This window comes from Scyliorhinus canicula, chromosome 7 (genome assembly GCF_902713615.1).
Source record: "Scyliorhinus canicula chromosome 7, sScyCan1.1, whole genome shotgun sequence".
NCBI classification, from domain to species: domain Eukaryota; kingdom Metazoa; phylum Chordata; class Chondrichthyes; order Carcharhiniformes; family Scyliorhinidae; genus Scyliorhinus; species Scyliorhinus canicula.
Genome location: NC_052152.1, coordinates 211,496,115 through 211,522,355, shown reverse-complemented (window position 1 = coordinate 211,522,355; position 26,241 = coordinate 211,496,115). Strand labels below are relative to the sequence as shown.

Genomic DNA, 26,241 nt, shown 5'->3' with positions numbered 1-26,241 from the left:
TTATCACATCTGGCAGAAAGAGTACATAGGATCTCAATGCACAAGCTGCAATTCTGTCAGGAATTCAGTATTTGGGATTTCAGCTGCAGCAAGGACAGCGGAGGCTTGGGTCTGAAAGCGTACAGGCTGTAGCAAGGGTTCCAACTCCATGCACGAAAAAGGAAACCTTTACCTTCCTTGGCATGGTGGGCTATTGAAGGCAGTGGATACCGGGCTATAGAGAGATGGACCCAGTACTGCGCGAAGCTACCCTCTAGGATGCCCCTTCAGTTGTTACCTGGATCCCAGAAAGGGAGCAAGCATTTCATCATTTGAAACAAGCCATGATTAGCGCCCCTGCCTTGGGACTTCCTAAATTTCAGCAAGCCCTTTACTCTTTATGTGAATGAAGCAGGGGGATTTGCAACAGGGGTCCTGGTGCAAGAGCACTGAGGAGGGAAAAGGCCCCTTGCCTATTACTCGGTGCTGTGATAAAGGGTATGCTAAATTGCTTAAAAGCAGTAGTAGCCACAGCGGCCATAGTAGAAAAAAATCAGTTTTGCTGCTGCTTAATTCATCCGCAACATAGCATTTTACTGCAGCTCGACGTACTGGGTACGGAGTAATCCTCTCTAAAACCAACTTTACCTACAAGCGAGTGCCAGCTGTCAACCCTGCTACACTCTTACCCACGCCCTCGGAAACAGAACGTATGTATGATCATGACTGTTTATAATTGGTTGAAGCCACCACAACCCCTCGACCTGATTTATCGAGTCACCCACTAGAAAATCCAGACATCATCTTTCTCACCAATGGGTCAGCAAACCGACCAAATGATATGACCCTCCTGGCTGGCTAAGCAATAATAACTACATTCGAGATAGTGGAAGCTTTTGCTCTGCCTTCGGGAACGTCTGCTTAAGCGGCCGAATAGTTTGCCCTTACTAAAGCATGTATTCTAGCTAAAAATAAACAGTCAATATTTATACTGATTCCCGATCCGCTTTTAGGGTTGTACATGATTTTGGCCAATTATGGAAAAACAGGGGATTCATAACTTCCTCCGTCAACCTATTAAACATGCTAAATTGGTTTTAAATATACTAGATGCTGTTCAGCTGCCCAGCAAGATAGCCATTTTAAAGTGTGAAGCACGGTAGCATTGTGGTTAGCACAATTGCTTCACAGCTCCAGGGTCCCAGGTTCGATTCCGGCTTGGGTCACTGTCTGTGTGGAGTCTGCACATCCTCCCCGTGTGTGCGTGGGTTTCCTCCGGGTGCTCCGGTTTCCTCCCACAGTCCAAAGATGTGCAGGTTGGGTGGATTGGCCATGATAAATTGCCCTTAGTGTCCAAAATTCTATGATCTATGATTAACCTAGGACAAAAGTTCGGCACAACATCGTGGGCTGAAGGGCCTGTTCTGTGCTGTATTTCTCTATATCTATATCTATACTACCGCAGATGATGAAGTCTCATGTGACAATAGATTTGCTGATAAAATAGCGAAGGAATTGGCTCTCAAACAGCAGCCACAACTGCAAGCGACTGCTGTTCAACTTCCATCCACCAGAACAGAACCAAAGATAAAACAGGCACAGGAGCAAGCCTCCCTACAGGAGCATCGCTCTTGGCTAAAAGCAGGAAGCTATCCAGGCACAGGAGCAAGCCTCCCCACAGGAGCATCGCTCTTGGCTAAAAGCAGGAAGCTATCAAGACAATATTGATAGGTGGATAAGGGCTTTCAAGATAGACCAAACGTATGAAGCTCTCAGAGAAATTATACTTTTGGAGTTTAAAAATTAAATTCCTGATGTAGTGAGAATTCATGTGGAAGAACAGAGGGTTAAAACTGCGAGATTAGCAGCAGAAATGGCAGATGATTATGAATTAGTTCATAAATCAAAGATTGGTTTCCGACATCAGTTTCAACCTGTGAGGGATAGAAACTGGGGACATGAGAAATATTCAAGTGGTAAAGGTAAAGGTGATCTGATGGGAGATAATAAGGAGAGTGTACCTCAGATTTAAAAAAGAAATCCAGGAGGGTGGAAAAGAAATGAAAAGTTTCAAATGTTTTCACTGTAATAAACTAGGCCATGTAAAGTCACAGTGTTGGTGGTTGAAGAAAAGCACTGGGAGGGCTGATGTGGTAAAACAGGATAAGACAGTGGGGTTTGTTAAAATGGTAAAGGAAAACCCAAGTGAAGCGAAGGAGGTGCAAAAGATTGTACAGCCTGATCAAGAGTTGATTGATAAGAAGGTGCCAGATCTCTTTAAAGAATGTACTTGTGTGAGTAAAGTTTACTCATGTGTATCAGGAGGAGCAGGTAAAGGAGTCACAATTTTAAGATATATGGGAGCTAGTCAATCTTTGATTAGAATTAGAATTAGAACAGTACAGCACAGAACAGGCCCTTCGGCCCTCGATGTTGTGCCGAGCAATGATCACCCTACTCAAGCCCACGTATCCACCCTATACCAGTAACCCAACAACCCCCATTAACCTTATTTTTTAGGATACTAAGGGCAATTTAGCCTGGCCAATCCACCTAACCCGCACATCTTTGGACTGTGGGAGGAAACCGGAGCACCCGGAGAAAACCCACGCACACACGGGGAGGACGTGCAGACTCTGCACAGACAGTGACCCAGCCGGGAATCGAACCTGGGACCCTGGAGCTGTGAAGCATTGATGCTAACCACCATGCTACCGTGCTGCCCGTTGATGGTAAGAGATGAGGAGTTATGTAGTCTGGGAAGAATGTTGCCAGAAAAGGTGGTAATATGTGGAATTCCAGGTGAGAGGAGTAGTGTTCCATTATATAAGGTAAGGTTGGAAAGTCCAGTGAAGAGTGGTAAAGTGGTAGTAGGAGTAATAGAGAAACTATCTTGTCCAGGAATAAAATTGGTGGAGTTACAACAGAAAGATGTAGAAATAAAACAGTTATCAGGAAGCATACACGGAAGAGGAATCTGAGTATATACCTGAGTGTTATTACCGTAAAAGTAAAATCTTGATGAGAAAATGGAGACCTTTACATATGCAGGCAGGCTCATGTGGGCAAAGGAGAAATGACACATGCCATATGTCAACAATGGGATGCTCAAGATAGTACGGTAACAATTGAATAAGTATAATTTGTCAAAGGAATAATCGGTGATAGTGGACATGTTTCCCCGGTGGGTAGAGGCTTTTCCAACCAAAAGAGATGATGCTAGAACTGTGGTAAATATTCTGTTAAAGGAAATAATACCTCGGTTTGGGATACCAATGGGTATTAACAGTGACAGGGGAACTCATTTCACTAGCAAATTGACCAAAGCCCTAACAGAAGCCATGAGATTTGATTGGAAATTGCATATACATATCAGCCACAATCCTCAGGAATGGTGGAAAGGGCGGATGGAATAATTAAAACTGCAGTTACAAAAATATGTCAACAAAATGGGCTTATATGGCCAGATGCCATACCCATAGTAATGTATGCCCTACAAAATCAGAGAAATCGTAATCCGGGTTTAACCCCGTATGAGATATTAATAGAACGTCCCATGACAACTGGAACTAAACCCCCAGTGACTCCAGCGGCAATAGCCTTAATATGGGCAGATGAGGCATCACTAAAATATGCCCGGGCCATGTGTGAAACCGCTGAGAAAAAAACATGAAAAGGTGCGACAGGCTCAGATACATCCAAAAGAGTAAAATACACACCCTTTAAACCTGGAGATCAAGTATGTGTGCAAGCACTAAACAATGATTATTTTTCTCCAAGGTGGAATGGACCCTACGAAGTGCCGCTAACAACCCGAACAGCCATTAAAGTAAAAGCAAAGCCAGACGGGATCCACGTAACTCGGTGTAAACTACATCATCCGGAACTTTGAGAGTACTAGCGAAACGCTGACCTGAACAGAATGATGGTGCTACTGTTCTTATGTATTATCATATTAATCCAACATCATGTAGAGGGTAAACTGCATACTAACACCTGAATATACATGTCTCACTCATACTCATAGACGGTAAATAAATTCAGTTGTTGGGTTTGTACACAAATTCCCAGATGCTTGGGGGAGGCCTTCCTGTGCGACCTATCCCATTCACCAGCAAAGAGATGGCAGAATGGGCTCTAAGACAAAATAGTACATGACGTGGTGAAGATACACAGAATATGTTCGATTGGAGATTAGCTGGATACGATATGAATAGGTTTGAGGAATAGTGGGGGCCTAGGTTTAATGTAACACATCAACCGCCCTGGTTGATCCTACCCAATTATACTGGAGTCCCAAAAGGAAGTATATGCTTTAAGAATCATAAAACATATGGGACCCACTCAGTGGGCACGAGGCAGTGTGATCAGACCTTGAATTGGCAACCCCCTATATTCCACCTTACAGCTGAAGGACTATTCATCTTTGATTGGTCAGGAGTTGAAAATCAAACTAGTGGAGGCTCCTGGGAAGGGGATCAATTAGACTAATGATGACTGATAGTAAAGGAAACCGGACTGCATATAACGGCACGTATTTTATATGTGGCCATACCAGAAAATTGGGAAGGCTCCTGCTATTTGGGATACGTAGTCCCTTATGTGCATCACATTCAGCAATTGCAGGACCATCACCATCACAGAACGACACAAAGTATTATGACATGGGCACAAATGCTGGGAATAATGATACCACCGTTAGGAATAGCAACTAATGCATACAAACTACGCGAACTGCGAGACATCCTTGAGCAGGTAGCTAATGACACTGCAGAAGCTGTTAACCAGATAGAAACTGAGATTATTGCTATAAGAGCGGTTGCCCTGCAGAATAGAATGGCTCTTGATTTCTTGTTAGCTGAAAAGGGAGGTACTTGTGCCCTGATTGGAAGTGACTGTTGCACATACATCGCTGATAACTCAGAGGAAATTGATAATCTGGTGGATCACACTCGTAGAGAGGTTACAAGATTGCATGAAAATGAGGGATGGGACTTTAGCTTTGGATGGTAGGATCGTTAGGACAGAGGATTGTGTTCTGGATTATAATCGCCATTGTAAACCACCCTTCTCTACAGAGGACATGATAATTTACTAAAAGGTGTTGATCAAAAGATCAACAAGGAGGGAATTGTGGAAGGGAAATTAATGAGTTGTCAATTTAGAAGCATGCTGCGAAATGCTTGACAATAATTCAAGCATGCTTTTGGACTAAAATAAGTAGGTCCGGTAACATAAACAAAATACTGCTTAATATTCTGCTCTCAGCCTTATTATGAAAGCATATTGTCCTCCGAAATTTAACAAAGCCAAGGGCAAGAACATACCTACTACGTATTTCATCGTACGTACTTTCCAAGGTCTATTTAATATAAACATGCCTGTTTACTTCAGATTATAAAAACATGCTGTCTTCAATCAAATCTCAGAGTGCAGTGCCTTGGCTTTGCAGCTGAAACACTCTCCGCAAATACATTTGTGTAAATAAATTTCCTTAAATCGAACCTCGAGGAATTTGTCTTTATTATGATTTACACGACACGTTCCAACCTTGGCTTTGAACATTTAGAGAATTAACACATGGTTTATCTGTGAGTTTTATTGCATCATTTTGCACATTTTTAATGTATTTTTGAGAGCAATACGGCTTTGAAATGCAAATAAAACCTTTATAATCTTAAAAGCAAACTAGCACAATATGTGTGTCATGGGGCAGATTACAATAGGGATGGAACAAGATATTCCAATTTACAATTAAAATTGAGTAAAACAAAAACAAAATTACATAATTCAATATCATTAATAACAAAAATACTTTTTGAAAATTTAAAAATGCAGATCAAAGTTTACAAAATTCTATTGAAATAAAGAATTCCTATTAATCTTCTGTATAGGAAAATGCATAAAAATGAATTGAGTCAGGGAGTGTTTCTAGTGCCTTTGCACAACTTTCTTTTTGGGTTGTATTGCCACTTGTCATTGTGTTGGATAGTTTACGGTCACAATTACATGTTGCTCCCTAACAGACTTTTTGCTGCAGTCAGCAAGACTAGTCTTAAATTGTCTGTTTGTGAAAGTGTGCTGCTGCTTACATCACATCGAATTGCCTCCAATGAATCATTTCAGGAGTACACAGAAATCTCCAATAACTTTATCCATTGCCAACAGATAAGTGAGCATTTTTCAAACTCATTCTGATACCATTTTGAAGTTTTATTTTACAGGCTGGAGGTTGCATGTGGGCAAAGGAGGAATGACACATGCCATATGTCAACAATGGGATGCTCGAGGTATTGCGGTAACAATTGAAAAAGTAGCCAGCACATGTATGATTTGTCAAAGGAATAATCAGTGATAGTGGACATGTTTCCCCGGTGGGTAGAGGCTTTTCCAACCAAAAGAGATGATGCTGGAACTGTGGTAAATATTCTGTTAAAGGGAATAATACCTCGGTTTGGGATACCAATGGGTATTAACAGTGACAGGGGAACTCATTTCACTAGCAAATTGGCCAAAGCCCTTACAGAAGCCATGGGATTTGATTGGAAATTGCATATACCATATCAGCCACAATCCTCAGGAATGGTGGAAAGGGCGGATGGAATAATTAAAACTGCAGTTACAAAAGTATGTCAACAAAATGGGCTGGTATGGCCAGATGCCATACCCATAGTAATGTATTCCCTACAAAATCAGAGGAATCGTAATCCGGGTTTAACCCCGTATGAGATATTAATAGAACGTCCCATGACAACTGGAACTAAACCCCCAGTGACTCCAGCGGCAATAGCCTTAATATGGGCAGATGAGGCATCACTAAAATATGTCACGGCCATGTGTGAAACCGCTGAGAAAAAAACATGAAAAGGTGCGACAGGCTCAGATACATCCAAAAGAGTAAAATACACACCCTTTAAACCTGGAGATCAAGTATATGTGAAAGCACTAAACAAAGATTATTTTTCTCCGAGGTGGAACGGACCCTACCAAGCGCCACTAACAACCCGAAAAGCCGTTAAAGTAAAAGAAAAGCCAGACGGGATTCACGTAACTCGGTGTAAACTACATCATCCGGAACAATGTCGGAGATGTCACCGTGTCGGAGATGTCAGCATGTCGGAGATGTCGCCGTGTCGGGGATGTCGCCGTGTCGGAGATGTCGCCGTGTCGGAGATGTCGCCGTGTCGGGGATGTCGCCGTGTCGGAGATGTCGCCGTGTCAGAGATGTCAGCGTGTCGGGGATGTCGCCGTGTCGGAGATGTCGCCGTGTCGGAGATGTCACCGTGTCGGAGATGTCGCCGTGTCCGGGATGTCGCCGTGTCGGAGATGTCGCCGTGTCGGAGATGTCGCCGTGTCGGAGATGTCGCCGTGTCGGAGATGTCGCCGTGTCGGAGATGTCGCCGTGTCGGAGATGTCGCCGTGTCCGGGATGTCGCCGTGTCGGAGATGTCGCCGTGTCGGAGATGTCGCCGTGTCGGAGATGTCGCCGTGTCGGAGATGTCGCCGTGTCGGAGATGTCGCCGTGTCGGAGATGTCGCCGTGTCGGAGATGTCGCCGTGTCGGAGATGTCGCCGTGTCGGAGATGTCGCCGTGTCCGGGATGTCGCCGTGTCGGAGATGTCGCCGTGTCGGAGATGTCGCCATGTCGGAGATGTCGCCGTGTCAGGGATGTCGTGTCGGGGATGTCGTCGTGTCGGGGATGTCGCCGTGTCCGGGATGTCGCCGTGTCGGAGATGTCGCCGTGTCGGAGATGTCGCCGTGTCGGAGATGTCGCCGTGTCGGGGATGTCGCCGTGTCCGGGATGTCGCCGTGTCGGAGATGTCGCCGTGTTGGGGATGTCGCCGTGTCGGAGATGTCGCCGTGTCGGAGATGTCGCCGTGTCGGAGATGTCGCCGTGTCGGGGATGTCGCCGTGTCGGAGATGTCGCCGTGTCGGAGATGTCGCCGTGTCGGAGATGTCGCCGTGTCGGAGATGTCGCCGTGTCGGAGATGTCGCCGTGTCGGAGATGTCGCCGTGTCAGAGATGTCAGCGTGTCGGGGATGTCGCCGTGTCGGAGATGTTGCCGTGTCGGAGATGTCGCCGTGTCGGAGATGTCGCCGTGTCGGGGATGTCGCCGTGTCGGGGATGTCGCCGTGTCGGAGATGTCGCCGTGTCGGAGATGTCGCCGTGTCGGAGATGTCGCCGTGTCGGAGATGTCGCCGTGTCGGAGATGTCGCCGTGTCGGAGATGTCGCCGTGTCGGAGATGTCGCCGTGTCGGAGATGTCGCCGTGTTGGGGATGTCGCCGTGTCGGGGATGCCGCCGTGTCGGAGAAGTCAGCGTGTCGGAGATGTCGCCGTGTCGGAGATGTCGCCGTGTCGGAGATGTCGCCGTGTCGGAGATGTCGCCGTGTCGGAGATGTCGCCGTGTCGGAGATGTCGCCGTGTCGGGGATGTCGCCGTGTCGGAGAAGTCAGCGTGTCGGAGATGTCGCCGTGTCGGAGATGTCGCCGTGTCCGGGATGTCGCCGTGTCGGGGATGTCGCCGTGTCGGAGATGTCGCCGTGTCGGAGATGTCGCCGTGTCGGAGATGTCGCCGTGTCGGAGATGTCGCCGTGTCGGGGATGTCGCCGTGTCGGGGATGTCGCCGTGTCCGGGATGTCGCCGTGTCGGAGATGTCGCCGTGTCGGAGATGTCGCCGTGTCGGGGATGTCGTGTCGGGGATGTCGTCGTGTCGGAGATGTCGCCGTGTCGGAGATGTCGCCGTGTCGGAGATGTCGCCGTGTTGGGGATGTCGCCGTGTCGGAGATGTCGCCGTGTCGGAGATGTCGCCGTGTCGGAGATGTCGCCGTGTCGGAGATGTCGCCGTGTCGGAGATGTCGCCGTGTCGGGGATGTCGCCGTGTCGGAGATGTCGCCGTGTCGGAGATGTCGCCGTGTCGGGGATGTCGCCGTGTCGGAGATGTCGCCGTGTCGGAGATGTCGCCGTGTCGGAGATGTCGCCGTGTCGGAGATGTCGCCGTGTCGGGGATGTCGCCGTGTCGGGGATGTCACCGTGTCGGAGATGTCGCCGTGTCGGGGATGTCGCCGTGTCGGAGATGTCGCCGTGTCGGAGAAGTCAGCGTGTCAGAGATGTCGCCGTGTCGGAGATGTCGCCGTGTCGGAGATGTCGCCGTGTCGGAGATGTCGCCGTGTCGGGGATGTCGTGTCGGGGATGTCGTCGTGTCGGAGATGTCGCCGTGTTGGGGATGTCGCCGTGTCGGAGATGTCGCCGTGTCGGAGAAGTCAGCGTGTCGGGGATGTCGCCGTGTCGGAGATGTCGCCGTGTCGGAGATGTCGCCGTGTTGGGGATGTCGCCGTGTCGGAGATGTCGCCGTGTCGGAGATGTCGCCGTGTCGGAGATGTCGCCGTGTCGGAGATGTCGCCGTGTCGGAGATGTCGCCGTGTCGGGGATGTCGCCGTGTCGGAGATGTCGCCGTGTCGGAGATGTCGCCGTGTCGGGGATGTCGCCGTGTCGGAGATGTCGCCGTGTCGGAGATGTCGCCGTGTCGGAGATGTCGCCGTGTCGGAGATGTCGCCGTGTCGGGGATGTCGCCGTGTCGGAGATGTCGCCGTGTCGGAGATGTCGCCGTGTCGGAGATGTCGCCGTGTCGGGGATGTCGCCGTGTCGGGGATGTCACCGTGTCGGAGATGTCGCCGTGTCGGGGATGTCGCCGTGTCGGAGATGTCGCCGTGTCGGAGAAGTCAGCGTGTCAGAGATGTCGCCGTGTCGGAGATGTCGCCGTGTCGGAGATGTCGCCGTGTCGGAGATGTCGCCGTGTCGGAGATGTCGCCGTGTCGGAGATGTCGCCGTGTCGGAGATGTCGCCGTGTCGGAGATGTCGCCGTGTTGGAGAAGTCAGCGTGTCGGGGATGTCGCCGTGTCGGAGATGTCGCCGTGTCGGAGATGTCGCCGTGTCGGAGAAGTCAGCGTGTCGGGGATGTCGCCGTGTCGGAGATGTCGCCGTGTCGGAGATGTCGCCGTGTCGGGGATGTCGCCGTGTCGGAGATGTCGCCGTGTCGGAGATGTCGCCGTGTCGGAGATGTTGTCGTGTCGGGGATGTCGCCGTGTCGGAGATGTCGCCGTGTCGGAGAAGTCAGCGTGTCAGAGATGTCGCCGTGTCGGAGATGTCGCCGTGTCGGAGATGTCGCCGTGTCGGAGATGTCGCCGTGTCGGGGATGTCGCCGTGTCAGGGATGTCGCCGTGTCGGAGATGTCGCCGTGTCGGAGATGTCGCCGTGTCGGAGATGTCGCCGTGTCGGAGATGTCGCCGTGTCGGGGATGTCACCGTGTCGGAGATGTCGCCGTGTCGGAGATGTCGCCGTGTCGGAGAAGTCAGCGTGTCGGGGATGTCGCCGTGTCGGAGATGTTGCCGTGTCGGAGATGTCGCCGTGTCGGAGAAGTCAGCGTGTCAGAGATGTCGCCGTGTCGGAGATGTCGCCGTGTCGGAGATGTCGCCGTGTCAGAGATGTCAGCGTGTCGGGGATGTCGCCGTGTCGGAGATGTTGCCGTGTCGGAGATGTCGCCGTGTCGGAGATGTCGCCGTGTCGGGGATGTCGCCGTGTCGGAGATGTCGCCGTGTTGGGGATGTCGCCGTGTCGGAGATGTCGCCGTGTCGGAGATGTCGCCGTGTCGGAGATGTCGCCGTGTCAGAGATGTCGCCGTGTCGGAGATGTGCGTGTGGTGGTGTGATGCTAGTGCGAGATATTAGCCATTGATAATCTTCTCACTGATAAACTGTGGCATTGTGTAAAGGATGAGGAATATAAAGAGAGCGAGGATGACTATGACGAGCAGACCAATGATATACCACTTGTAGTTCCTCCAGATAAAGTAGACAAAGGATTTCAAAGGATTCATGAACCAGTTGAAGGATGTATTGGGCCGACTGGAGATGGAGGAAAATACACAAATTAATCGATCGGCTAATATGAAGAATATTAAGCAAGCAGTAATGACATATTTCTTATATCGAGGTCTGTTGTCTGAAGACATTTACAAAACTGGAGTGTCAATCAAGCTGTGTTACATAATTTCCCATTCACCCCTCCTATGACAATACCTCAATTACAAATGCTCTTTCTGGGACGTACTCTCTACAATGTTCCCCTTTCTCCACAGCCAAAGTATCTTGTGGCAATAGCCTTACTGAAGGTATTACACATTCCTCACCTTTACCTCACTCATTGCCCTATGGCAGAATTGGAATAAAATCCACATTGCAGACAATTCAATGTAGAAGCCACGAGAGTGCTTTTGGAGGTGGGTGAAAAGAGAGAGATCAAGGTGTAAGTTGTAACGGGTAAGTAGCAATTAACTTAATTTCAGGGCTAATTTCAAATTAAATTAGTCCTTTAATCTAGTTACTAAAAGCTGGTTTGGGGGTTGGGAGGAGAGAGCCACTGCCTCGGCAGCTGGTGGCGTTGTTCCTTTATTGTTTTCAATGCTCTGTGCTTGGTTTAGTTTATAATGGGCTGGAGCTATTCGGGGCTGAACTGTGCCCTCTTGGGAGGGGTGAAATGTTTTTCTCTTTCTCCTCCGCCGTGCTCCGCGTTGGAGCAGCTTTTCCCAGTGGGCTAGGCTGGTGAGCCTTTCTGCCAGGAGTCAGCTGAGTCACTCTCAGCTGCAGCTGGTTAACTGTTCAACAGGTTTAATCCAGTTTCCAAGGCATTGTTTTTGAGGCCTATCAAAGGGAGGCTTCTCATGCTTCACAGTGAGTGGCTGCTTGGCTAAACAAGAGTGTGTTTGGGGTCAGGTGAATCTGGGAGAAGGTGAAGCTAAAATGACTGAGTGTGGAGCGCCCGGAGGAAACCCATACAGACACGGGGAGAACGTGCAGACTCCGCACAGACAGTGAACCAAGCCAGGAATCGAACCTGGGACCCTGGCATTGTGAAGCCACAATGCTACCCACTCTGCTACCGTGCTGCCCAGTTCTTCTGTTCCCCATATCCCTTTAATCCAGCACAGCGGCAGCACAAGTAAATCAGAAATTTATCTATCTCCTCTTGAAACCATTTAATGACTCAGATTCCACCGCACTATGGGGCAGTGAGTTTCACAAATTCACCACCCTCTGCGAGAAGTAGTTCCTCCTCATCTCAGTTCTAAATCTACCGCCTCTCAACCTATATCTGTGACCTCTGGTTCTCGACTGCCCCACAAAGGGGAACATTTGGTCTACGTTTACTTTATCAATCCCCTTGAGTATTTCATACACCTCAATCAGATCCCCTCTCATCCTTCTAAACTCCAGCGAGTATAAGCCCAAACTGTTTAATTTCTCCTCATACGTCAACCCTTTCATCTCTGGAATCAATCTGGTGAACGTCCTCTGAACTGGCGACAATACTGCCCCACATTCTTCCCCAAATACGGAGGCCAAAACTGGACACAATACTCCAGATGTATTCTCGCCAACACCCTATACAATTGCAACAACACTTCTCTACTTTAATACTCCAGTCCTTCTGCAATAAAATATATAATAATTTGGGTAAGCTGGTACGGGAATTGAACCCGGGCTGCTGGCTTTGTTCTGCATTACAAACCATCTGTCTAGCCCACTGATAAACACTAACATTCCATTTGCCTTTTTAATTACATGCTGTACCTCCATTGCAATTTTCTGTGAGTCATGAACAAAGACACCCAGATCACTCTGCCCAGACACATTTTGAATTAACTTCCATTTAGATAATAATTTGCCTTTCTATTTTTTCAGCCAGTGTGGATAATGTCACACTTATCTACATTAAACTCCGTTTACCAAATTTTGCCCCAATCTCATAGACTATCTATAATCCATCTGTATAATCTGTATCTCCTCTTCACTGCCTGCTTTCCCACCTATTTTAGTATCATCCGCAAATCTTGCTATGTTACACTCTGTCCCGGTTTGCAGATCATTGATATAGATTGTAAACAGTTGAGGTCCGAGGACTGACCCCTGCAGCACCCCCGCTAGTTACAGTTCGCCACCCAGAGAAGGACCCATTTATCCCAACCCTCTGCTTTCTGTCAGTCACCCAATCCTCAATTCAATCTAGTACTCTCCCCTCAATCCCCTGCAATTTCACCATCTTTTATGCGGCACCTGGTCAAACAGGGGCTGTTTAGCACAGGGCTAATCATTGGCTTTGAAAGCAGACCAAGGCAAGCCAGCAGCACGGTTCGATTCCCGTAACAGCCTCCCTGAACAGGCGCCGGAATGTGGCGACTAGGGGCTTTTCACAGTAACTTCATTTGAAGCCTACTCGTGACAATAAGCGATTTTCATTTCATTTCATTTCAACACCTTCTGAAAGTTTAGAGAAAGTCCACACCCACAGGTTCCCCATTATCCACCTTGCTGGCTATGTCCTCAAAGAATTCAAGCAAGTTTGTCAATCATGACTTACCCTTCATAAAACCATGCTGACAATGGTGGATTGAGCTTTATCTTTTCAAATGTTTAGTCATCGCCTCCTTAATGATTGATTTCATCAACTTCCCCACCACAGTGGTCAAGCGAACTAGTCTATAGTTCCTACTTTTTGCCTCTTTCCCTTTTTGAATAGGGGTGTCACATTAGCATGTTTCCAATCCACTGGGACATTTCCAAAATCCAGGGAATTCTGAAATATCATAACCAATGCGTCCACCTCCCTTAATACCCTAGGATGCAGACCATCAGGTCCCGGAGGCTTATCTGCCTTTAGCCCCATCAGTTTATTCAATACTGTCTCCCTAGTAATGGTGATTGCACCAAGTTCCCCTGCATTAACTGTAGTTTTTGGAAATTATTTATGATCTTCTACCGTGAAGACAGAGGCAAAATATTGTTTCAGTGCCTCTGCCATCTCTATGTTTCACATTATTACCTCACCAATAACGTCTTCTACAGGGTCAACATTTAATTTAGATATTCTCTTCCTCTTTATATACTTATAGAAGCTTTTGGTATCAGTGTTTATGTTTTTTGCTAGCTTCCTTTCATAGTTCATCTTAGTTCTTTTGATTTTATTTTTCGTAGCCTTTTGCTGAACCTTAAAGTTCTCCCAATCCTCCAATTTATCACCAGCTTTTGCAGTCTGGTATACTCTAGTTTCTGCCTTTATGTCTTCCATGACTTCCTTGTTTAGTCATGGAATGTTTTTCTCCTTTTTACAATTCCCCTTCCTCTCAGGAATATACTTTAATTAAGAGGTATTTAATATCTCCCTGAACATCCACCATTGTTCCTCAACTGTCCTACCCTTAATTATTTGTGCCTAGTCTACTTGGGCCAACTCTTTCATCTGGCCTGTATAATTACCGCTGCCCAAGGCTAAAACTCTAGTATGGAACTCTGTCCTCTCTCGCTCAATCTGAATTTTAAATTCTAGCATGCTGTGATCACTCCTTCCAAGAGGATCCTGAACAACTGGCTCTTGGTTTCTCTGCCTATCACTTTTCTTATTCCCCTTTGCCTTTTGTTTTTGTCCTTGTTTCCTCCTCCGACGCCTCGCATAAGTTCCCAAATCCTTGTGCTTTTAGTTTAAACTCTTTGGCAAATACTCTTTGGACAACTAATTTGGCCTTTATTGGTAGAGGGATTGAGTTCCGGAGCCATGAGGTCATGTTGCAGTTGTACAAAATTCTACTACGGCCGCATTTGGAATATTGCGTACAGTTCTGGTCGCCTCATTATAGGAAGGACGTGGAAGCTTTGGAACGAGTGCAGAGGAGATTTACCAGGATGTTGCCTGGTATGGAGGGAAAATCTTATGAGGAAAGGCTGATGGACTTGAGGTTGTTTTCGTTAGAGAGAAGAAGGTTAAGAGGTGACTTAATAGAGGCATACAAAATGATCAGAGGGCTAGATAGGGTGGACAGCGAGAGCCTTCTCCCGCGGATGGAGATGGCTAGCACGAGGGGACATAGCCTTAAATTGAGGGGTAATAGATATAGGACAGAGGTCAGAGGTGGGTTTTTTACGCAAAGAGTGGTGAGGCCGTGGAATGCCCTACCTGCAACAGTAGTGAACTCACCAACATTGAGGGCATTTAAAAGTTTATTGGATAAGCATATGGATGATAAGGGCATAGTGTAGGTTAGATGGCCTTTAGTTTTTTTCCATGTCGGTGCAACATCGTGGGCCGAAGGGCCTGAACTGCGCTGTATAGTTCTATGTTCTATGTTCTATGTTCTATATATATCATATTTCAGTTCTGATAATGATGTTAGCTCCCCACTGTCTCCACGGACATGGACATGGGCACGGACACGGGCACGGACATGGGCACGGACACGGGCACGGACAGACTGATTGAGCATTTCCAATGTTTTTTTCTGTCAGATTTGCAGCATTTATAATTTTTATTGACTTACTTGGGCTTTTCCAGTGGTTCTGGTTCCTTCCGACCGAGGCCAACAGGACTTTTTTCTGCTTCCTCTGCAGTCAGCAAGTGTATCTCTGCCTCTATTTTCCCCTGTCATAAACAAGAATTAATAGTAACTAAGCTTCTTATCTTCTCACTAAAACTGTCTCACCTGACCTTCCCCCGATATCATCCACGTTTAGCTGTCACTGTTTGAGGGGAAAATCTTACACACGATACGAGGAAGATTCCCTGTTCTACCTTGCGTATAGTGCCATGGCATCTGATCCGGACAATTAGGATCCAAGCTGAACATCTCCTGAAAAGCAGCAAACTCTCAGCCTTGCTCTAGACAGGAGTCGGGTTTGATCCCACAACTCAGAACCAAGAGGTGTTCCCCACAGAGACAACAAACATAAAACAGCATTAAAAACCTGGAGTGTGAAAGTCTGTCCCTCAAAGAAATTACATCACTGTTGCAAAACCTTTGCTGTATTAACAAAGATATCAACATGACGGAAAAGAGGTGACACTGCGTAAAGAGAAAACACGTTGAGTTTTTGGCCAGAATTTAATGGGTGCCTGGGGGTGGGAAGGCAAATGGGGCTGCCATAAAATAGGGCACCATGTAAGTGTCTCAGTGCCTACTGCCTTGCCCCAGATGCCTCCACTGTGATTTCACCCTTGGTGGGTGAGGTATTGGGCAGTTCACCTGCCTGTGGGCCAAATTAAGCTCTTATGTCGTCAATAATGGGGAGGCCTCTGCCAAGTTGCCTTCACACTATTGTGAAATCTGGTGGGCTGCCAGCCAGACGAGGAGGGTTTCTCCATTTTGGGCCTGTTGTGCCAATTCAAGACCCCCTAAAGATTATACCCACTGCATTTCCACTCTTCCTGTCTACCCTGCCACCCCCCCCCCCCCCCCCCCAACCCCTATCATCAGGCCTACCAGTGTGACTCAGGCTAAACCCCAGACTTGCTTTTGTCCTGACTCCATCATAGTTCACTTTGTTTTGGAATTTGCAGCAGTCCCAGGAGTGACCACTGCCCCCAGTGATGCTCCTGGGTCATGAGAGCCGCCGCCTATTTGATTGGTTGGCATCAATCTGAGGCAGGACATTCTCTGTGGTGAGGAAGGAGGGTCCGTCTCGAGCCAATTAACTGCCCAGTGTCCATTCAATGGGATAAGTGGGACTCCCACTTTCAGCATCAAATTCAGTCCTCAGAGACACAATGGCACAGGAGGCTGTTCAGTTGAGAACAACATTTGTATAATGATCACAAAACAGGAGAACCCAGCCAGCTATAAGTTTTAATTTTTTTTTAGAGTACCCAATTCATTTTTTCCAATTCAGGGCAATTTAGCGTGGCCAATCCACCTACCCTGCACATCTTTGGGTTGTGGGGGCGAAACCGGAGCTGACACGGGGAGAATGTGCAAACTCCACACGGACAGTGACCCGGAGCCAGGATCGAACCTGAGATCTCGGCGCCGTGAGGCCGCAGTGCTAACCACTGCGCCACCGTGCTGCCCTTAGCCAACTATAAATTGACAGTCAGGTCATCCAATGATTTTATTTAGAACTGGGTCAGAGTGATGTTGCTCTTTTACAAATTATTCTGACATTTCAATAGAGTCTAACTGAAAATTAAGGTTTATTGTTTTCATCCCCAATTCTCTTCTCTCCTGAATGAACTAATCCAGACAGGATTACAATTCTCAGGAACATATTCACATTAGTGTGCCTTTCTCTGCGAACTGAATAAGGAGTATTGTTGAAAAAATACATTTTATCAAAGCCTTTCATCAGGATAAATGCACAAGTACCAATGTCGGGGTAATGACAACTTTAAGTAGACAAGGTTATTAAGAAAGCAAATTGAATTTTCTCCTTGACTGGCAGAGATATAGAATATAAGAGTAAGGATATAATGTTGGAATTGTATAAAACACTGGTGAGGCCACAACTGGAATATTGTGTGCAGTTCTGGTCACCACATTACAGGAAGAAGAACAAAGAACAAAGAAAATTACAGCACAGGAACAGGCCTTTCGGCCCTCCCAGCCTGCACCGATCCAGATCCTTTATCTAAACCTGTCGCCTATTTTCCACGGTCTACTTCCCTCTGTTTCCGCCCATTCATATACCTGTCTAGATGCTTCTTAAATGATGCTATCGTGCCCGCCTCTACCACCTCCGCTGGTAAAGCGTTCCAGGCACCCACCACCCTCTGCGTAAAAAACTTCCCACGCACATCTCCCTTAAACTTTCCCCCTCTCAATTTGAAATCGTGACCCCTTGTAACTGACACCCCCACTCTTGGGAAAAGCTTGTTGCTATCCACCCTGTCCATACCTCTCATAATTTTGTAGACCTCAATCAGGTCCCCCCTCAACCTGCGTCTTTCCAACGAAAACAATCCTAATCTACTCAACCTTTCTTCATAGCTAGCACCCTCCATAGCAGGCAACATCCTGGTGAACCTCCTCTGCACCCTCTCTAAAGCATCCACATCCTTCTGGTAATGTGGCGACCAGAACTGCATGCAGTATTCCAAATGTGGCCGAACCAAAGTCCTATACAACTGTAACATGACCTGCCAACTCTTGTACTCAATACCCCGTCTGATGAAGCCAAGCATGCTGTATGCCTTCTTGACCACTCTATAAACCTGCGTTGCCACCTTCAGGGTACAATGGACCTGAACTCCCAGATCTCTCTGCACATCAATTTTCCCCAAGACACTTCCATTGACCATATAATCTGCTCTTGAATTGGATCTTCCAAAATGCATCACCTCGCATTTGCCTGGGTTGAACTCCATCTGCCATTTCTCTGCCCAACTCTCCAATCTATCTATATTTTGTTGTATTCTCTGACAGTCCTCCTCGCTATCTGCAACTCCACCAATCTTAGTATCATCTGCAAACTTGCTAACCAGACCACCTATACCTTCCTCCAGGTCATTTATGTAGATCACAAACAACAGTGGTCCGAGCACGGATCCCTGTGGAACACCACTAGTCACCCTTCTCCATTTTGAGACACTCCCTTCCACCACTACTCTCTGTCTCCTGTTGCCCAGCCAGTTCTTTATCCATCTAGCTAGTACACCCTGAACCCCATACGACTTCACTTTTTCCATCAACCTGCCATGGGAAACCTTATCAAACACCTTACTAAAGTCCATGTATGACATCTACAGCCCTTCCCTCATCAATTAACTTTGTCACTTCCTCAAAGAATTCTATTAGGTTTGTAAGACATGACCTTCCCTGCACAAAACCATGCTGCCTATCACTGATAAGTCTATTTTCTTCCAGATGTGAATAGATCCTATCCCTCAGTATCTTCTCCAACAGTTTGCCGACCACTGACGTCAAGCTCGCAGGTCTATAATTGCCTGGATTATCCCTGCTACCCTTCTTAAACAAAGGGACAACATTAGCAATTCTCCAGTGCTCCGGGACCTCACCCGTGCTCAAGGATGCTGCAAAGATATCTGTTAAGGCCCCAGCTATTTCGACCCTCGCTTCCCTCAGTAACCTGGGATAGATCCCATCCGGTCCTGGGGACTTGTCCATCTTAATGCCTTTTAGAATACCCAAAACTTCCCCCTTCCGTATGAAACTTGACCGAGAGTATTTAAACATCCACCCCTAGCCTCAACATCCGTCTTGTCCCTCTCCTTTGTGAATACCGATGCAAAGTAGTCATTAAGAATCTCACCCATTTCCTCTGAGTCCACGCATAAATTCCCTCTTTTGTCTTTGAGTGGGCCAATCCTTTCTCTAGTTACCCTCTTGCTCCTTACATACGAATAAAATGCTTTGGGATTTTCCTTAACCCTGTTAGCCAAAGATATTTCATGACCCCTTTTAGCCCTCTTTATTGCGCGTTTGAGATTCGTCCTACTTTCCCGATATTCCTCCAAAGCTTCATCAGTTTTGAGTTGCCTCGATCCTATGTATGCTTCCTTTTTCATCTTAGCTAGTTTCACAATTTCACCCGTCATCCATGGTTCCCTAATCTTGCCATTTCTATCTTTCATTTTCACAGGAACATGTCTGTCCTGCACTCTAATCAACCTTTCCTTAAAAGGCTCACACATTTCAAAAGGATGTTATTGCTCTGGAGAGAGGGCGGAGGAGGTTTACAAGAATGTTGCCAGGGCTGGAAAAGTGTAGCTACGAGGAGAGATTGGATAGGTTGAGGTTAATTACCTTGAAACAAAAAAGGATGAGGGGTGACTTGATTGAGGTGTAAAAAATTATGAGAGGAAGTGATAGAGCGGACAGGATAAAATTGTTTCCCTTTGTGTAGAATTCTAGAACCAGGAGACACAGATTCAAGATAAGAGGCAGAAGGTGTGGAGGGGATGTGAGGAAGGACCTTTTTTTATGCAGAGGGTAGTGGGAGTCTGGAATTCGCTGCTCGAGTTGGTGGTGCAGGCAGAGATCCTAAACTCTTTTAAAAAGTACCTGGATCTGCTTAAGTGCTCGAAGATACAGGGTTATGGACTGGGTACAGGAAGGTGAGATTAGTAAGTGAACCTGGATGTCCTCGGGCTGGCATGGACAAGATGGGCTGAATGGAACATAGAACATACAGTGCAGAAGGAGGCCATTCGGCCCATTGAGTCTGCACCGACCCACTTATGCCCTCACTTCCACCCTATCCCTGTAACTCAATAACCCCTCCTAACCTTTTTGGTCACTAAGGGCAATTTAGTACAGTTAATCCACCTAACCTGCACATCTCTGGACTGTGAGAGGAAACCGGAGCACCCGGAGAAAACCCACGCAGCCACGGGGAGGATATGCAGACTCCGCACAGACAGTGACCCAGCAGGGAATCAAACCTGGGACCCTGGCGCTGTGAAGCCACAGTGCTATCCACTTGTGCTACCGTGCTGCCCACAAATGGCCTCCTTTTGTGCTGTAACTTTTCTATGATTCCATGATTCTGTGAGAAGAAAGTGCTGACTGGTTGGCAAGTAGACTCTGATTGGTAGAGCCATTGTCATGGAGAATACACCGGTTAATGGTGACTGACAGTTAATTGCCAAGCATTGTTTCAAAATTTAAACCAGGTTGTTTGACTCTGATTAGTCATAGCATTGCCCTGAGAAATGAAACAGCTAATGGCTATCACTCATTTTGTTTAGCTGAAACAGGCGCAATGTGTGTACATGTTCTTTCTGTCTGCAAAGAGCAGGGCCCTGTGTATTAATATATTTAGGGGCTGGTTTAGCACACTGGGTTAAATCACTGGCTTTGAAAGCAGACCAAGGCAGGCCAGCAGCACGGTTCAATTCCCGTACCAGCTTCCCCGAACAGGCGCCAAAATGTGGCAACTAGGGGCTTTTCACAGTAACTTCATTTGAAGCCTACTTGTGACAATAAGCGGTTTTCATTTCATTTTAGTACATGATAATGCACCACACTGCGAGTCCAGTTGACAATCTTAAATGGGTTGTCAGCATAATTTGTAAATGGTACATTGTCCATGGCAATGTCTCACAGTCCACTTACCAACCAATCAACACTCACTTTACATATAGTATAAAGTTGTTCTTTCCCCTGACACTGTTCTGATGAGTACAAGATGAAAAGCTTCCACAAAATTTATTTTTTCAGCAAAACTCAATGTCTGTCTACCAAACGACTATTTGAACTGAATAATGTTGGGACTTTTTCTACTTTGGACCTTAGCAGCAGAAGGAAAATTTACTAACTCAGGTTGCCCTCAGTTTCTGGTATCTATCATTCAGCTGAAGATATCAGTGAGAATCAGCATCTTACCCTGAGTATATAAGTATTATTTGAGCTGTCAGTAAACTCGACATCCTCTATTTTCACTTTCTTCTTTTTCTTCTTTTTCTTCTTTTTCTTGTTTTCTCCATCTTCTTCCTCATCTTCAATTTCTTTAACTTTGATCAATGGCCACCATCCTTTGATCCGCTTGCTTCTTATGATGGAGGTGCGCGGACCTGCTTTCTCTTTTGCCATCTTGATGGTACATTGTTCAGTAGTCTTTGTTCCTCGGATCATATCATATAGCTTCAATTCGATAGAACCTGTAGCAACAGAAGTAATTCACTAGCAATAATCACCTGTGACCACAATTACACAAATGATTATTGATCCTGCTACGATCACACTTGGGTGCTTAACGTTAGCAAAATAGTCCGAGACCCTGGTTTCACCTTTAGATTTTTGCATTAATTAGGATTTTCAAAAAAATATTAAACTTTGGGAAATGAATATTTACTGCATGATTTATGTGCTTGTTGTTCCAGCATCATTCCCAGTAATCACTTCAAGCATCTTTTCAGGATCAGAGACAATGGGCAGGTTTATAACTACAAATTGGATTTATGTCATATTTTGTAATTACAAATATAATCCAATATGAACATACAAATGAGGGCTATTCGGCCCCTCGAGCCTGCACCACCATTCAATAAGATCATGGCTGGACTGATTGTGGCCTCAACTACACGATCTATCTACCCCCCCCCCCCCCCCCCCCCCAATAAACTTTGGCCTCCTCGTTAGTCAAGAATCTATCTAACTCTGCTTTAAAATATTCAATGACCTGGCCTCAAGTTATCTCTGGGGAAGAGAGTTCCAAAGATCCATCACATTGACAGAAAACAATTCTTATCTGTCTTAAATGGGAAAATGCTTATTTTTAAACTGTGTTTTCCTGCCTCCTTTGATGGACAAAGAAAATCTCTGTATAATTTTTTACTCAATGCATTTAGACTGTTTGTGCTTCTATTTTCAATTTAATTTGTTTGTTTGGGTTTTATTATGATCCCAGACCAGACCCCATACCGTACACTGGACTGAAACCTCAATATATATTTTTATAAAACTGTGGAAAGATCGATTCGCTCCAGAAGTGATTGCATGAAGAAATAGCGCTTGGTTATTTTAAAACAAAACTTTAATATAACTACAATATTAAATATTTTAACTTCAAACCCGAAAAGTACCACTTACATGTATACACCTTAAACTACTATTCAATTTCCCATTAAACAACAAGAAAATACAATACAGCTCTCAGTCCAGCTCAAATAATAAAGGCCTAAAGTGGTACATGCATTACAAAGCAGATTCTGACTCTTGTGCGAACCCCTTCAGACTCTATCTGAATGTCTTCAAATGGCTGCTTCACTTGAGTTGTTTCAGTCTTTCCCGTGTCTCCCGACAAGACTGCTCTGTTTTTAAATATTATCACTTTTAAAGCTATCTCATTGGGAAAGAAATCTACCTCTCTTGTAGTCACAAAAGGCTTGCAAAATAAGAGTTTTTCTTTCAGTGCTCCCCAACACATTAAAACTTCTAATGCTATTCAAAATAGCTCTGTGTCTATCTGAGCTCCACCCAGCACTGACCTCATCTCCTTGAGATAAAAAAAAGTGGGCTGGAAACTCTGTTTCTAAGACAAAGTGTTGGCGCCAAAGTGTCGGCGCCAACGGAGAATCCGTGAAACATCAGCGCTGCACCTGAACCGATTCTGCTACCACTGAGGGGCTAGCACCGGTGCTTCATGGAACACAATCGATTCCAATGAGAAACGGTGCTGGATTCGCCGGGTCCATGATTGACACTCGGGAGGCTGACAAGCTACATACACATTACACCCCCCACACACACCATCCCAGCCCACAAGATGGCACTGGTTGTCCTGGACTGTGTCCATACAGCTGATGGGCTGGCTGGGGCCAGCTGGCACCCAGGGGAGTGCCCAGGGGGGACACCTATACGACCGGTTGCCCTAAGTTCACAGTGGGCTGTTAGCGGTGTGCGCAGCTGCATGGCTGCCTTGCCGGCTGAGGCAATGGTGTTCCATGCCCGTCCACCCCGACCCCACAGCCCACCTCCTGGTCACCCCCACTACTCCCCCCCGGCCCTGGCAGAAGCCCCCCAGCCAGCGGCACAATTGTCAACAAACTATGGCAATGTTGGAAACTTTCTTGCTGAGACCTTTGCTGTTCGTAGTATATATAAATGATTTGGAGGAAAATGTAACTGGTCTGATTAGTACATTTGCAGACGACACAAAGGTTGGTGGAATTGCGGATAGCGATGAGGACTGTCAGAGGATACAGCAGGATATAGATTGTTTGGAGACTTGGGCAGAGAGATGGGAGATGGAGTTTAATCCGGACAAATGTGAGGTATTGAATTTTTGGAAGGCCTAATACAGGTAGGGAATATACAGTGAATGTTAGAACCCTCAAGAGTCTTGACAATCAGAGAGATCTAGGTGTACAGGTCCACAGGTCACTGAAAGGGGCAACACAGGTGGAGAAGGTAGTCAAGAAGGCATACGGCATGCTTGCCTTCATTGGCCGGGGCATTGAGTATAAGAATTGGCAAGTCATGTTGCAGCTGTATAGAACCTTAGTTAGGCCACACTTGGAGTATAGTGTTCAATTCTGGTCACCACACTACCAGAAGGATGTGGAGGCTTTAGAGAGGGTGCAGAAGAGATTTACCAGGATATTGCCTGGTATGGAGGGCATTAGCTATGAGGAGCAGTTGAATAAACTCGGTTTGTTCTCACTGGAACGACGGAGGTTGAGGGGCAACTTGATAGAGGTCTACAAAATTATGAGGGTCACAAACAGAGTGGATAGTCAGAGTCTTTTCCTCAGGGTAGAGGGGTTAATTACTAGGGGGCATAGGTTTAAGGTGCGAGGGGCAAGGTTTAGAGGAGATGTACGAGGCAAGTCATTTATAAAAACCACAAAGAGCAGAGGTCCCAGAACAGATCCTTGCGGTACACCACTGGTCACCAACTTCCAGGTGGAATACTTTCCATCCAATACCATTCACTGTCTTTTTTCGGCCAGCCAATTCTGTATCCAGACAGACACATTTCCCTGTATCCCATGCACCCTAACTTTCTGAATGAGCCTACCATGGGGAACCTTATCAAATGCCTTACTGAAATCCATACACACCACATCTACTGCCCAACCTTCATCAATGTGTCTCGTCACATCCTCAAAGAATTCAATGAGGCTTGTAAGGCATGACCTGCCCCTCACAAAGCCATGCTGACTATCTTTAACCAAACTATGTTTTTCTAAATAATCATAAATCCTAACTCTCAGAATCCTTTCCAATACTCACCACAGACGTAAGACTGATGGGTCTGTAATTCCCAGTGATTTCCCGATTCCCTTTCTTGAACAGGGGAACAACATTCGCTTCCCTCCAATCATCCGGTACTACTCCAGTGGAGAGTGAGGATGCAAAGATCATCGCCAATAGCGCAGCAATCTCCTCCCTCGCTTCCTGTAGTAGCCTTGGGTATATCCCATCTGGCCCAGGGAACTTATCTACCCTGAGGCTTCTCAAAATTTCCAGCACATCCTCCTTCTTAATAACAACCTGTTCGAATCTATTAACTTAATTCACACTGTTCTCATGAGCAACAAGGTCCCTCTCTCTAGTGAATACTGAAGCAAAATATTCATTTAGGGCCTCCCCTATCTCCTCAGACTCTAGGCACAAGTTCCCTCCACTATCCCTGATCGGCCCTACTCTCACTCTGATCATCCTCTTACTTCTCATATAAGTGTAGAACGCCTTGGGATTTTCCATAATCCTTCCTGCCAGGGCTTTTTCGTGGCCCCTTCTAGCTCTCCTCAGTCCATTTTTGAGTTCCTTCCTGGCTACCTTGTAACTCTCTAGAGCCGAGTCAGATTCTTGCATCCTCAACCTTACGTAAGCTTCCTTCTTCCTCTTGACTAGAAGCTCCACTTCTCTTGTCATCCAAGGCTCCTTCATTCCTTTCTCGTCTCAGTGGGACAAAACTATCCAGCACTTGCAGCATGTGCTCCTTAAACAACCCCCACATTACTGTTGTGCATTTCCCCAAGAACAATTGTTCCCACTTCATGCTCCTTAGCTTCTGTCTAATAGGTGTATAATTTCCCCTCCCCCAATTAAATACCTTCCCATACTGTGTGTTCCTATCCCTCTCCATGACTATGGTAAAGGTCAAGGAGTTGTGGTCACTGTCACCGAAATGCTCTCCCACCGAGACGTCTGACACCTGGCCTGGTTCGTTGCCAAGCACCAAGTCCAATATGGCCTCCCCCCCCCAGTCGGCTTATCTACATATTGAGTCAGGAATCCTTCCTGTACACACCTGACAAAATCTGCTCCATCCAAACCATTTGCACTAAGGAGGTTCCAGTCAATATTAGGGAAATTGAAGTCACCCATGACAACAACTTTGTTACTTCTGCACTTTTCCAAGATCTGCCGCCCAATCTGTTCCTCTATCGCTCTGCTGCTATTGGGGGGTCTATAGAAAACTCCCAATAAAGTGACTGCTCCTTTCTTGTTTCTAACTTCCACCCATACTGACTCAGTCGACAAACCCTCCTCAACTACCTCCTTTTCTGCAGCTGTGGTGCACTCCCTAATTAACAGTGCCACTCCCCCTCCTCTTTTACTTCCCTTCCTATTCTTCTTAAAACATCTAAACCCCGGAACATCTAACAACCATTCCTGCCCCTGCAAAATCCATGTCTCCATCATGGTCACAACATTGTAGTTCCATGTACCAATCCATGCTCTAAGTTCATCTCCCTTATTCCTGACACTCCTTGCATTGAAACAGACCCATTAACCCATTCTACTGAGTGCAACTTTGCCCTATCAACAGTATATCCTTCCTCGCAGACTTGCTGCATACTATTTCTGCCTGTTCAACAGCTGCCCTATCCTCTGATCCATAGCTCTGGTTCCTATCCCCCTGCCAAACTAGTTTAAACCCTCCCGAAGGGCTCTAGCAAACCTCCCACCCAGGATATTGGTGCCCCTCCAGTTTAGGTGCAATCCGACCTTCATGAACAGGTCCCACCTTCCCCAG

General features: G+C 46.6%; 1 protein-coding gene across 1 annotated transcript in view; it reads right to left on the bottom strand.

Moving 5' to 3' along the window:
* Positions 1 to 10,570: 10,570 nt before the first annotated feature.
* The window catches only part of LOC119969776 (fer-1-like protein 4), a 427,310-nt gene continuing 411,639 nt past the window's right edge, over positions 10,571 to 26,241 (bottom strand). Inside the window, 3 exon segments of the mRNA XM_038803853.1 lie at positions 10,571 to 10,878; positions 15,342 to 15,442; positions 21,138 to 21,412. Of these exon segments, the coding sequence (XP_038659781.1) occupies positions 10,698 to 10,878; positions 15,342 to 15,442; positions 21,138 to 21,412 (557 nt within the window). The 3' untranslated portion in view covers positions 10,571 to 10,697.